The following is a 15252-nucleotide window of genomic DNA, read 5'->3' as shown; positions in this document are numbered from 1 at the left end:
ACACACACACACACACACACACACACACACACACACACACACACACAACCACTACAGACTCACAAGACTAATCAACGCCCCCGTTGTAATAATTAATCGCTGAGAAATCGATTCGATCGAGTATCGATTCAATTCGATACATTGAAAAATAAAATCTGAAAAATTGCAACGAGCATTCTCCTCTACTCGCGTTAGAAAGTTAGCTGCAATTTTTCTAGACCCTTTTTATTACGGTACTCTTCGCAGCACACAATTGTTGTCGTAACGAATTGAACGGAATTGGGCCGATCAAATCGATGTTTGAGCACACTCTTGCACACGCACAACGCACACGCCTATGCAAACGCATACGCATACGCATACGCGCAAGCACACATATCTATACACGAGAATAAAACGCAACAACACTGTTCCTCTTCAAATATCGACACGTTGCACCACTATTATTTCACCAACAATAAATACTGTACAACGTCGAAACAATGCAAAATGCGTAGAAAAGAAAGAAAGATTACAAAGAAATGTAGAAAAACGCTAAAAAGAGTTTTTACTAATCTCTTTTACTAACTTCTTTTTTTTTTTAAATAATAGGCATCGTTATTTAGGCGAGCGTATAGCGTGTAAAATATTCAGGCAGCCAGCTTTTGCAAAATTATTTAGAACAATAGAAAACATAAAACAATGCTAAAGCGATAGATTATTTTGTTTATTTAACTTTGTTTGTCGTAGAGTGAGGTATGCCATACGTAAGTTATTAACAGCATGTCAAGCATAGTAAAACGTTTTTGAATAAAAATGAATTGTTATTTTCAGGATATTTACCGATCAGTTTAGGTAAGTCGCATTATTACATAATTTGGGTATGCCGCAGTCGCTATAGTTGCGAACTGTACGCTTGAAAATGCTTCTTTAATTGGAATAATTGTTAACGTCTGCCGCTTATTACAAAGATGGTGGTGGTAGTAGTAGAATTACAAATGAGAAGAAGGATTATTCATCGATAAGAGAATCAATTTGTGCGATCAAATTTGCCATGCGCTTTCTTTAATTTGCCGAATTGTGAGAATATACATACATATATCGAATAAGCAGTTGTTTGTTTTTTATTCCTTTTTTGAAATTTGAAATTTTCTGAAATTTTATTTCGATACAAATTTGACACATCTCCGAATATGTAAAACTCGTCACCTCGAGCAATTGAAATTGTAGAAAGTGCACGATCAATCTCTCGAATTGAGTCTCTTATTTGAACAATTTTAATTGCGTTGGAGTACACACCGTTGATGGAAGAAATATGATTGATTCCTGAAATACCGTGCCACGCAATATCAATCGGCTCAGCTGCGTTTTCTCACACGAGCTCGCTAATTCGAGTGCCAATGGAAGCGTATGGATACCTTAGAACCGTGCCTCTCTTACCTCGAATCCATTTTGGAATATTGATAATAGAAATCAACATACGTGTGTAATAGAAATGTGCATTCCAGTTGAGACTGTCGTTGATTTTATTTATTTAAGTTTATTTCTCGATTAAAGAAACTCGAAAAGATAGAGGAAAAGGTTTGTTTTATACCAATGTCTTTGAATTCCCATTAATAAGGAACATAGACATATCTAACGGAGACAGGTGGACAAGTGCTTTGAATTCGAAATGCAATCTAAACGACTGCGCTCTGATTTTCGTGGTGCAACGAATGCAACGTGAATGCACAGTGCAGAGTGCAGAGTGCACACGAATGGAAGTGCACCGCGTGCAAATATTTTTATCTCGAGTAGAGCAAACATAGATGATACGTACGTAGGTAACGCAGTGTATTCACTTTACTCCATCTGTCGTGGTTAGATACGCATAGAGTCGCATCGAGGAATCGCGTTTTCGACCTACGATTCATATTATTATTCTGGTTACGATATTTACTTATTTATTTAGTAAATAAGTAAATTCGATTTCTGCGGATCGAAATGGGAATCGATAACGCTCCCCCTTCTAGCCAGTAATTTATTTATTTACCAGACTATTTTGTAACTTGTGACTCATATAACGATACCCGTCGAACGAGACGATTCTAGTTAATTATTACGTTTCACTCGACATTAATAACACTTTAATGGAATTGTTGACAACGGTACCTACTCCGCTGCTCAACCCGTCCATGAATGCTATCGTTATCGATATTTCTGCCGTTAAGCGTATAAACTATGAAATGCTTTAAATTTTTATTCTTGAAAGCGTCGCGTCGTCTCGCTTTCACGAAAACTACTTGGTCGCGCAACAGGTCAAGATTGTTATTCGTAGTCGGTGGTTATGTTTGAAAAATTGTGGAACGATAAACGTGTTAGACTCGTAAGATTGAAAGCTTAAAGCAATTGTCCCCGGCGTAAAACTATTAAGATTATTAAAGATGAGACGTTCGTCGTTGGCCTTGGCAGCGAACCTGATCCATGATATCGCCTCGAATTCCTTGGCCTCGTCGTTTTACTAGTCGCAATGACACGATCGCATAGGTGCACTTAAGGAATTCAATGAATTAAGTACGATTCAAGTGTTGGTTTGAATAACTACCGCTGTTGGACGTCAAGACATTAGGTCATTAGGAATAGAGCACCGTCTAGGCTGCGAACGACGAGTGACCGACTACGAGTAACACGTCTATCGAGATGAAAAAGAATGACGATAAACGTGGATAACCGTGGATAACCGTGGATAACCGTGGATAACCATGGATATCCTTGGGACAACCAACCGCAAACACTAGGGTTAAATAGAAACTCTGTTTACTTGGACTTACTTTTATTCGATCTTTCGAAAGGTACAATTTTCTCGTTGAACGTTCTTTCTTATCTTTAATCCCACCAGAGATATTCAGCTGTTCCGTTTGTTTCTCCTGGCTCACCCTGTATACATGGCTGATTTCTTTCAACTGTGTACGTGGCAATTACTATCTTGCGCATGCTGTCTGTCGTTGTAGTACCTACCTTCGTTTCGCTCCAAGTGACCAGTTACCACGTTACCAGTCGCTCGGTCGGTATTGCGCGTCGTTCAATTTACAATAACAAAGAAAACAATGATTTATTCAACGTCTAATCATACGGGTAAAGTAGGAACGAATTTGTTTATTTGTTTGTTGCTTAATCGAGCGAACCTGTTGCAGACGAGATTGTTTAAAATTTGTTAATCGTCAAACGTTGGTGTCTGTGTGTTTTTGTTGGTGAACGTCGACAAGTTTTCGACAGCGAACGAAATCGAGTTCTAAACGAGGATAAAGTTTAAAAGTTTTATATTTAGTAACTATGCGATGACGTGCAATATCCAAGCTTTTACCGTGAAATTAATCGAAACGATATCGTGCAAAGGACTATTGCGGTTGATTCAAGTGAGTTGCGCAATCTTAACGTGAAATTGAACATTCTGTACAATCATGAAACTTGGCTGTAATGTTAATGACGCGATTGACAACTGTAGCAAGGAGATATGACATCAGGCTCGCGAAAGAGATTTCAGCAAATAGAGATTAAATTACACAGACAATAACAAAGAGCATGATTTTATTAAATTTTTTACGACTATCCTTGCTAGTTATGCATTGCTTTTATTATTCAAATTCTTGCAATTCCTCACAATGTTTTTCGAAGAAATATTGTTGAATCGAGGTATGCAACGGTACACCGCGTCGACGCGACTCGACGCGACTCGACGCGACGCGGCGGTATCGTTTATCAAACATTTCAATCGTTTGATATTAATCAAAGACTCAACGGATAGGACATTAAAATTCATTGAATATTCATCGAACGTTCCTCGTTGATGCGACTCGATACGTTAACAGTTTCTCTGGATCCGATGATCGTATTTAAATCCCATACATACCGTAATCCGAATCAAACGGAGAATGAATTTAATTTTCTCTTTAATTTTCGTTTGCTATAATTTCATTGGCAAGCGACCTCGTAAGTTTCAAATTTGCGCAGAATTCCGCGCGCCGCGTTCTAATTTTCAACGAATGTAATTTCTGCTCTTTCGAGTTCAATTTCAGTCGATCGAAACTGACTGAAATTAATATCAGCACTTAATATTTACACTTGGTAGAAATGTCGCTGATTGTTTTCGAGTCGAAATTCAGATCCAGTTTAGAAATACGTTTTAGGGGTGGATTCGAGAATAGAAAGAACAAATTTAAGGAAAAGGAAGGAATTGTATAAAGGACAGAGTATACATTTCACGGTTGCACCTTTGCGCACTTGTCGTTAGCGAGACGGTAAAACTTGTTTTTAATGTCACCGGAATTTCCAGCTATCCGGTGTTTCGCGCAAGCTACTCCATTTCGTAGTTATCGGAGAAACGGCACAAGTTTCTCGGTTACGTGGTAATTGAAAAAGAGAAGCTAAGAAAGGACAATATTTCAGACAGGCACGTTGTTACAAGTTACAAGTTACAAGTTACAAGTTGAATACAAGCTATCCGGATAGACGAAGAAGAGAGGTAGGGGGTGCGAAGGAAAACTAGTCGTAGAGCGAAATGCGTAAACGCGAGAGAGTTGGTCCGAGCGAGAGAAACGACGAACAACGCGCAAGTTTCCCGCGCAAATCGTACCCCTTCTGCCCCTCTATTCCCCTCTCCGCAACGTCAAGTGAAATCTCTGCGAAACCAGAACACCCTGGCCAGTTGGACGTCGCGGCGAACACGAGGTGTCCGACGACGTTAGCGCGTCGACCTTTTCCAGCGCGTAGTACACCTTATCTACGGTTACGCGTCACGTTCGCCACGCTCAAACACACCTTCCACGCTAGTTTTTTCTCACCCCTAGCCTAGCGTCGACGCGTCGCGTCGCGTCGCGTCGCGTCGCCTCTAGCGATCGATGCAGCGAGGCGTCGATCGCTCGTCGATGATCCCGTGTCGCACGACACGACGCCGACGCCGACGCCGCGCCGACGCTTCGCTGCCCGTAATTACGCATTCCGTCGAGCACTCGCGTGGGCGAGGACCTCGATTCGCAACCGAATCGCACCGTTTGCATCGTTCCACGATAGCAATTCGATGATTATTCGAGTAACCGTTCGGTGAGAAGGACGGAGGATCCGTCAGGGATTCCAGTACGAATCGTAGTTGAATCGTTGACGTCACCAAAGCGACGCGCGACCCTTCGTTGTGAAAGTAAGAGTGATGCGTGTACGGGGGGGGGGGGGGGGGTGTAAACGACGTTTTCGATATCAAAACACCGGATGGGGATTTACAACGAATTCTCGGAGACTGTGTTTATCGTAAAAGTTAATCGTTCGCTCGAAACTCGTTGTTTTCTTATCGGTTACATCGCGCGTACAATCAACCTTTTGAAAACACTTGTCAAGCAAAGCCCAGGTACATGCATACACGTATGTATAATTTTTCATCCCAAAACCGAATAACTAGTAACTTGAACGTGTCACGTCTTTGTGCGTTATTCGACAAAGATGATTATTATTATATTTTTAATCTTAATTACGCCTGGACTTGAGTTGAAGATAACGTAACTTGGAGTTTGTTGACTTGATCGTTATTCGCATTTCGATGAACTTTTTGCGCCTAATTCGATCCGATAAACGAACGATTTCTAATTACTTTGTGTCAATTGTCAGCGATACATTTTTTTTTTTTTTTTTTTTTAACGTATATAGTAACGATCGCGGAATTATTTTTACGTAATTTTAGATTAGACGCGATAACGTGGACCGAATTCGAGCGAACGGTAGAATTTTTATTGTTATTTCGAGCACCAAACAGATCCCCCATAAATATGTATCGCGACGCGAAATAGAAAACACTGAATATTTATGGAATTGTATGCACGCATCAGCATCAGCAGTAGCAGCTCCTGTTTTGTTCGTATTTATCGATATACAATAAATACGCTACGAGTTCCGAATACTTTGAAAATTGCCGAGTACGGCCGATAGACAACTCATTCATAGAAAACTACCTCTTATCATCTGTAAGCACCGCTCTTTAAATATTTACGAATGAAAATCGGGATTATTTCCGTTTTGTTTCGTTTTCCTGTTACCTTGGTATTTCGTTATTTCTAGAGATTGTCCCCATCGAATACGATAGAAATAATCTTAAAACGCGTCTAACGCGTTGAATTTATCAACAAATTTTCTGGAGCATTCGATCGTCCTTCTTCCCAGAGAACTCGATTATCATCGATCGAAGAAGAAGTGAAACTCGGAGGCTTTCGGTTCGTTTAACCACCGAAATTAACTGCACCTTGAAATCAACTTTGAAACTCCGCATTCATGCAAACTCCAAGCCGAAAGTTCCGAACGCGTTCGTGTAATTTCGTTTCCTTGAAAAATCAAAGAATCGAACGAGCAAACGCTTCGTTGTTATATCATATCATTTTTGTTTGTAATCGGCTCCTGGATCGAGATCCTCGTCTCGATTGTCGGAATCGCGTCGTTCGTTGAAATAACGAGGCTGGAATTAACGCGACCGAACGGAAATTGCAATCACCGACGGCCAACGTTTCCCGTTTTGCGATTTCGACGACTCTCGGTGCAATTTCATCAGCCGTTAGATCGCTTACACAGACTGTACTTTCGAACAAATACCATATTCTCCGGAGTACATTCGGTTCGCAAAAAAACATGGTAGCTTGCAGACTCGAAAATATAAAAACGCATCTAGTCGTTACAAACATTATCATTATTATTAGTATAAAGTTAACAATCAATCCAATTTAGATTTCCCTACATCTCTTGCTACTTTTAGTCAATTTTTGTTTCACTTGTCGTGCATGTTTCCACTCGATAATATTGGCTACTTTATTTGCGAAAATATTACCTGTAAATATTATCGTGAATTATTATGTATTACGCGTTACACGGAGGATAATACGTGAAATTGACCGTTTCGCGTAAAAGACGTCTCGTGAAAACAACGTTAAAAGACCTTGCGACTGCATTATGTAGATATCTACCATTTCTGCATTTGTATTGTCTGCTTTTATCGGTTCAGATAAAACTTATCGCAAAATTGTGTAATAGTAAAAAATGATAAACTACGCTACTTTTATCCTGAAAGTAAACAAAAGTGCTCGTAGACTACAATGAAACCGTTAACTAACGAGTAGCAAGTTGTCGTACGTTTAACCAGCAATCTTTCTTTTTGGACATTATATGAATCGAGGTCGATAAGATTGTCGAGTATAATTTCGGTTATAGCCGTGGAAGTCACGTGGACGGCGCGGCGCTAGTATCGCGTCCCGTATAACTTCCAAATTTGTCATTTTTGCTTGATTACGAAGCTTCTCTATTCTGTATTTTCCTGAAATCGAGATCAATATTTCGATTGATCGACATTGTACCGTATAGGTGGCAGTATATTTACCCTCGTAAAATTTCGGAAGATCAAGTGGGCTCATCGGCGATATATATACTTATCGTTATCGCGATACACGAAAGAGAACTCGTCCCGATAATCCAACTCCCCTAATTTACCTCAGTTCCCTGTCAGATTCGCCGTGCGTTAGGTCGGCGAATCGAATGGGTTTATCGGTCCGTCGCGATAGTTTACTAGGAAGAAATATGTATATGTAGTATTATAACGTTAGGGCTAGCCTACCGTTGTTGAGCAGAAAGTTGCTGAAAATTTTGCTCGAATGTGATCCGTAATACTCGATTCGAATTGGTAGGAGGAGCAAGAATCGGAAGACGTAGGTAATGAGAAGTGTCGTGTACCTTTCCACTGGCAGGAAACGATCCGAATGTATTTATAGACTAGCTGGAACGATCGTGAAAAGAGTTGGCGAGGATTCCTGTTGGATTGCGTCAGTTCTCGATGGCTGGAAAGGTCAGCCATCTCTCCGGTTTCTGGCTGATGCGCGATGTCGCGTAGAAAGAAACGTGTTTTCGAGTCGTTTTTGTAAACTCTAGAGGCTACGAGTTCGACGTTCCTCGCTGTGGCTGTCGACGCGAAAATACTTCCGTGCCTGAAAACCGTCAATTTTTCGTTTTAAATGTCGGTGATTGGTTGGTTCGCCTTTACGTTCCTCCGGAAGTCAGTCAGACAACCGTGGTGGCTGCACTTGACGTTAAACGACCGCGACGTCTTTGCATACCGGTTTCCCTTGAACATCCTTGTGCTCGTTAATTCTCGTACGATAGTATTACGAAAACCGGAATATCGTGCATTATATCGTCTCTTAATGGTTCTTGTTCTTCTGCGACAGTTGGGTGCGGAACAAAAAATATAAATACTGTTCAACAATAGACTGATTGAATTTGTCCGAAGATATGGTATAATATTAACATGCTAAACTACCTACTGATGACACTGATGGATACGTTACGTAACTCGCGAGTATCGATGTTACTCATTCGATTACCTAATATTACAATAATAATCATAATTCATGTTTTCAGCCATTAAGCGTTTACTCTGCATTAAAGCGTTTTCAAGGACGCATTTTGAATGAACAAGCAGTGCGTATTCAAACACCGAGAATTAACCAAAGCGTGCGTTCCAATTTAGTGTCACTGTGCCGCTTAAATTCCAAGATAAAGAGACACGATGCCAACAAGTAGCGAGGGTCTAGCCTAATTAGTTTCATTTGGTTAAGTTGGTACTTGGCCCAGTTTATGCGACCTGTTCGCGATAAAACTGATTCTCTATTGTTCCATTCTAATACTATCCACTGCCGTCCCCTCCCCTACATCTATTATTATCGATCATTTTGCTAGAGAATTTCGGTTATCGGTTCCTTGGAAATTTCTTGGAAATTTGAAAGACAGCCAAATTTACCTAAAAGACCATCTAAAAGCTGAACTCGCTGTAGCTTCGTTTCTAGTGATTGGTGCTATACATCATTTGTGAAAGCAAAGCGACGCGACGCGACGCGACGCGACGCGACGCCCGCATACTTTTGACGAATAAATCGACAGGACGCGACGCGACGCCAATTCAACTGCGTAACGGTCCTTTTCATATTCAATCAGTCTAATGGAGAATCAGTATTCGATCACTCGCAAATTCCACTAACGAGAAGATCGTGCGTCGCCCGTTCTTCCTTTAACGACACAGACCGATCTACGATAATAATACATATTCGGTTAATTCGGTCCTTCAAATCGGACAAATCAAATCTTTTGTTTCTACAGAAATTCGAGATTGCATGGAAGCTCTATCGTCGTAATCACCGATAAAGCGAACCACTCAAGTATAGCGACAAGATAAGTAAATACAGGTGGAAAACTTGTCGTGGTTTATTTGGGAGTGGATTTCACGAATGAAGTAGATCGCTTGTGATCGATTCGCACACCAATTTCCGTTGGATATTCTTTTTTTTTTTTTACCTAAATTGTTGAACCCTTCGCTTAAGATGACATATTGTTTACACGAAATTTTAAAGTTTCAACAAACATCCGTGAAAAGAGTGTCTCTGGAAGTGTCGGTTCGAGAACAGTTTTCGATGACGTTTCACCCGTGGTTTCGTTCGCTTCCAAAGTGAATTTATGGACAAAAGTGTTGTGGAGAATAGCGTCTAGAAGATTGGAATCGTAAGAGCAGCGCCTCGTAATTGTCGAATGGCCGGCAGAAACGAGACGCGTCCAATTTGGTTGTAAGATAACCCGCTCTATCGTAAAGAAAATTCCGTTGCATCAAGAGACGAAAGTGTTCCAAGGAACGTGTTCTCCATCAGCGGCCAGCCAACTAGCGCCGTGTTCAGCCAGCACGCGTCCATCCCGTGTTTCTTAAGTTGCCGTATCGGATAGGGATCGAGGGCGAAATCCGTCACAACTCTCCAACACCCGGATCGCTTCAGCTTAATTGAAGAGAATCGCAAAGACGAAACTGCGAACTGCGCAAGCGAGGAAGCGAGAAGAGAGAAGTGAGAAGCGAGGAACGAGAAGCAATCTCCTCGCCAAGAAATGTGTCAGAGAGCGAAAGAGCAGAGATCGGAGTGAAATGCAGCGAATAGCGAGGTGCAGGGAAGCCTAACGATGTCGGGCTCGAGCGGAGGGTTGATGGACTTCTCCGAGTCTAGCGGTGGGCTGAAAAGATGCGGCGGTGGCATGAGTTCGCCATCACTCGGTGCAGGAGGCGGCGCAGGAAATTCCGGAGGGCTGCCTCGAACTCAGTCGGCCTCCACGCTCCGGGTTAGATCGTCTAGGAAGGCTCTCTTCTGGGAGCAGTGCTTCGAGTCGCCACCGAAGAGAGACTTGTAAGTGGACGATGATTGTTGGAGGAGTCGAGAGTGTCGAATCGAGGTCGACAATCAGTCGCGAGGCAGTTTAGTAATTACTGGTCGTGTCGGAGACTTCTGAGACCTCGGTGAATCGGGGTTGACGAAGGTTTGTTTGCTTCCTGCTTGTAATACTGGCGAATCCCTAGGATACCTAGGATAAACGACCCGCACGGTATATTAAATATACATACTCGTGTGTATAATCGTCGGTAACGATCCAACAACGTCGAAATAAAACGATAACAGCCCTCGTTAATCATAAATTTATCCACTTTCGTAACGAGTACCTGAGATTTACAAGAATTACAAAGTGTATTTATTTATACTTGACGACAACTGTTATCGTTTGATTTTTATTGTTGTTTAACAAAGTCTATTGTTGAGTCATTATCGACACATTATATTTTTAGCGCAACCTGTCTTGTCGACCGTTTATCGGTTCTTTTCGATTTAACGTCGATCGTCGATAATGTGCAAGTCGACGAGTTCTGATAAGAGCTCGATTTGATCGATCATTCCTGGGAATTACTGTAATCGTATTATAATTCGCGGTAATCCTTGGTTAAAGAGGAATCGAGTGTTGACGAGCATTAAAGATTGATCGACGTTGATGAATTGTTGATAATACATTTTGATGAACGATTAGCGAACGGTTAATTGAATTATAATCGACGACAATGTTTGATTAATAAAGCGCCAAACGACACCATCCACGCAGAGTTGATAAAGTTTCAATTATCGATAATATCGTACTTGGATGATCTTCTTTAGTCGAAGCGGAATAATTGTGTCGCTTCTCGTTGAAAAAGCAGTCAACGTTTGTTAGAATGAATATGGATGTCGTATTTCATAAATAAAACTTTGCCGTGATTAAACTGTTCGAGTGACGCAAATTCAGTATAAATTTAATCGACAAAAATACGATCTAGTAGTAATACCGACTGCAAAATATTTCGCAATTCAACGGACCGACGGAAATAATTGGCTAAATTTCAAGGAACTCATTCATGGATGGCTTCAACATTTATTACCCGCATGTTTATCGGTTTGATGCATCTCCATAATGAATCAAGTAAATGAGTGTCAAGGAACATAAATTCGTGCGTTGGAGAAAGGCCAGAAACTCGGTTAGAGTGTTCTAGACTAGCTATTATTACTATTATTACTGGCCTACGCGCGAGTTTTAACTCGTTGAGAAACAAATACAAAATAACAAATAAAAAATTATTGCTATTTTCAAGTAGAATTCGTTTCATTCTCTTCCGAGTGTTTATATTCGTTTAGGTAGAACCTTAATTCAAATTCATTTTATCGCGCATTTATTCCAATTAGATGTTAATATTATTTTTTAGTCTTCCATGTTTAGACAAATATTTACACGTTATACCATAAGTATTGGTAGAAAGAATTAAGTCAGCGTTAATAAACAAAAAAGAACCAACTCGCAGAATGAGAAATGAAATCGTCGAATCAGATGTGTTTACGACGAAAACTTTGTTATTCGACCTCGTTTGAATGGAAGGGAAATTGCAGTCAATTCGTTAATTACGCTTTCATTAGGCGAGATTCAGCCAAGGTTTGATTTTCGTTTTTAGATAACGAACCAGCGCTATCGTGAAATTCGATTCTCCCATTTTACTCGCTAAACTTTTTGTTGTTGAATCAAATATTGAAATGTTAAATGTCGGCAATTGTAACGTTAAAACTTTGAATATAACTATACAGTTTTCAAATAACACATAAAGTAGAAATGCGTTAAATTGAATACGAGAACAATCGTTGTTGGTTTCTGCAATAAAAAATTTGAGTGGTACAAAGTCGTGGACGTATCTGTGTGCCACATGAAATATGGTCTCGTTTTTGATTATCAAATTTCACATAGAGAATACGAAATTTCGTTTAGCCATTCCCAGCTGGTGCACACCGGCCGGGCCGCACGGAACGCCGCGGCCGCCTGCACCGGTGACGTTATACGTTGTACGTGCGTCAATCATATTCGAGCTTTTCTCTAATATGAAACTATACGCATCCGCGCATTCCGCCAAAAGCCATTAATTCGAATGAAAATTTTGTCAAAGAGGAAGTATTGTATCAAAGAACTGCTTGAGCGAGAAAAATTGTGCTAAAATGTATTATTTTAGAATTACGCAAAAAACAGAAAATGATGGCAAAATTATTCGTAACCTATTCCTTGTATGAGAATATTCTTCCGGTAGTAATTACAATTTCAAATACACGAAACATGGGATGAAACAGGTTGTAGAGTTATCGCATTAATCACTTGGAACAAGTGAAAATATAAATTTTATCGAAACAAGTAGCAAAAAGATTTGTTTCCCAAAAATCTTTTAATCGAAATGATTTCGATCGAGCTCCGACTGAAATTCAAACTCCTTATTCGTTGTCTTTCGTCGTAATCTTTCGTAGCGTGTGCATCGACAGTTATAAAAGTTTGAAACTGCACACAGACTTTATAGACACTCTATATATAATACATAGATACACATCTATACGTGACGCAAGTTCCTCGTTTTGGAGCTCTATAGCGCGACATAGACGTCTTCTTAGCAACGAAAAAGACACGCTTTATGGTCGAGCAAGATCGTTTAATGTAACCTACTTTCCCTTGAGCTTTCCAAGTTCTTTGACTGATCCTCTGAACGGGGAAACTTTCCGGGATTTTCCTCGGCGATAAAGACGACCTAGAGTTCTTTTGTGGAAGCAATTTTGCCGGCAAGTATTTCAATTGATATTCCTACTCTTAATTGGAAACCTACGATCGTCGATTGAACGTCGATCATTTTTATCACAATTTCAAAAGTTGACGCACTTTAAAACTAACGCAACAACTTGTTTCATAAATCTCTGTTACATGGTTAATTATTTAAACAGCTTTTAGAGTGAAACTTGTAAGTATCTTGGTTGATCTCATTTGAAATTCTTCTCGCATTTTGACAAAAGCCAAGAAACTAAGCGAACAGACGATGTTTCAAAATTAATGCCATAAGTAATTAACAGAAGAAACAAAGGATGTACAGTTCGCTACTTGGAAATGGTGTGCTTGCATGCCAATAGAGCGCAGCTTTGCGAAAATGCAATGGACGTCGCGTCGGGTCCGCCACATCGTGAACGCTTAACCGCTTGATCCCTCGAATTTCCGGTTAATCCTCGACTTTCGCCAAGTTCAGCGTATTGACTTTTTCTTGTTTCGTTTTGCAGCCATGGCGAGGAGCTCATCGTCACGCCATTCGCGCAGATCCTCGCGTCTCTGCGCTCGGTCAGGAACAACTTTGCGTCGCTCACAAATGTACCCCCGAACAAGTAAGTGACAATCATTCTATTTCTACTGAAAATTTAAACGAAAATTATTACGATACCTTCTATTTGAATTGTTTTCCCTGTAGATCACGGAGAAGTAGCGCGGCGCAAGGGAGTAGCACGCCGCAAGCACGAATACTGGCGCCAGGGGGTAAGAAATACAATTTTTCCATATCAATGAATCTTTTGATCGGTACATTGCCTTTAGATTCCGAGTATTCTACGCTCGTGAAATTCATTTAGATTGTATTCGGGATTATTATAGTTTTAACGTGAAAGCAAAATTCGGTGAATTTCAATTCAAAACATTTTCAAATTGAAATACCCTGAAATATTCTGATTTGGTTTATATATTGCTTATTTTCAATATCACCCGTCCGATATTTTGACGTCAATCCATCGCTTTTAATTTTTCGTTTCGATGTTTCTCCCATTTTTCTGTTTACGTCTTTCCTCTTTAACTAAAGGTAATATCCAGTTTTAATTTAATTTAATTTAATTTAATTTAATTTAATTTAATTTCTTGCTTCCCATTCGTATTAATCTTGTTAACCTTTTTTCATTCAGATCTCTAAAATATTATAAATAAATGTACAAATTTTAAATTGAAACCAATTTTGCTTTCTGTTTGGTGTTTCGTAATTTGTTTAATTCTTTGTTTCTCGTTTGAAATTTGAAATTTGAAATTACAAAGATATTTAGATGATCAGAGTTTCTTTCATTATCCGAAGTTAGTGGTTTAATTACCGCCGCTTCCGCCTTTGTCTCTGATTCTCATCGAAAACGCCCTTTCAGGCTCTTCCAATTCTCCTTTTCAACCCACCAACGGCCCTTTCGTAACGCGATGAATTTCACTCCGTTTACAAAGATTTCAGTCGCTTTCCATTTCACACGAACACCGCGTCTAATGTCTTCGTTTCCTTCTGTCTTTCAGAGGAGCCCTATCAGAAGCTGGCGGTGGAAACGATGGAGGAGTTGGACTGGTGTTTAGACCAGCTGGAAACCATTCAGACGCATCGATCCGTGTCTGACATGGCCTCCCTCAAGGTAAGTCGACGGCATAGATGTTTTTTCTGTTTCGTTTTGTAGCAGTGTCGGATCTCGGGAGTAATCAGAGCACATGTGTATCTCAGCATTGTACCAGCTGGAGAAGAGTCGTTTAAGACGGCTCCAGCCAAAATGAAATCAATCAGCCGGTTAATTTATGGCAGGGAGAAATTCAAGTTTCGAAAGGAAAATTAGAATATCCACTGTTTGTCTTGTCACGGGCACTTTAAAATCTTTTTACGGCTCCAGCTAAGAAATTGAGAAAGAATAATAAATAATAGTGTTTAATCCTGAGATCTGAAAAAAGAACTCTTTCGCTCGAAGAACTCTTTCGAGGTAATTCTTTCGCGAATGATTAATTTCCTGACTTGTTTTCATATTCCAGTTACGTGAGTTTTCAATTTCCGTTCCTCGTAAAAGTCACTCGTAGAAGTGGAAGGATCGGGTAACTGTGAACGACCCTCTATAAAATTCTTTCTTTTTTTTTTTTTCTTAACAAGATTGAAATTTTCTAAAGTTTCTCTGGATTTATTTCGACACTTGAATTTTCTAAGGCATAGATTAGATAGAAGTTGTCGTTCTAGCTTGATTTCCCTTAGAAAATGTATTCTCATTGAAAGAAATCGAATACGATCGATTTCTCTGTCAGCATAAAAATATGTAGAAT

General features: G+C 40.0%; 1 protein-coding gene and 1 long non-coding RNA gene across 14 annotated transcripts in view; both read left to right on the top strand.

Annotated features, from left to right (window-relative positions):
- Positions 1-15252, top strand: part of LOC128892853 (cAMP-specific 3',5'-cyclic phosphodiesterase) — a 179014-nt gene that overhangs the window by 131281 nt on the left and 32481 nt on the right. For 10 of the 13 annotated variants that reach the window (XM_054153451.1, XM_054153453.1, XM_054153448.1 and 7 more), the window contains 4 exons: positions 814-834; positions 13440-13541; positions 13625-13689; positions 14473-14585. In XM_054153451.1, the coding sequence (XP_054009426.1) occupies positions 814-834; positions 13440-13541; positions 13625-13689; positions 14473-14585 (301 nt within the window). Of the gene's footprint in view, positions 1-813; positions 835-9562; positions 10197-13439; positions 13542-13624; positions 13690-14472; positions 14586-15252 lie in introns of those variants that run through there. The other 3 variants (XM_054153442.1, XM_054153445.1, XM_054153452.1) reach the window with 2 other exon arrangements.
- LOC128892868 (uncharacterized) lies at positions 4388-9532 on the top strand. Its single transcript, XR_008461195.1, has 3 exons — positions 4388-5370; positions 7587-7692; positions 9133-9532. It is a non-coding gene; the product is annotated as an uncharacterized LOC128892868 (long non-coding RNA).

Source organism: Hylaeus anthracinus, unplaced genomic scaffold (genome assembly GCF_026225885.1).
Source record: "Hylaeus anthracinus isolate JK02 unplaced genomic scaffold, UHH_iyHylAnth1.0_haploid 2, whole genome shotgun sequence".
NCBI classification, from domain to species: Eukaryota; Metazoa; Arthropoda; class Insecta; order Hymenoptera; family Colletidae; genus Hylaeus; species Hylaeus anthracinus.
This window is presented reverse-complemented; position numbering and strand designations above follow the sequence as displayed.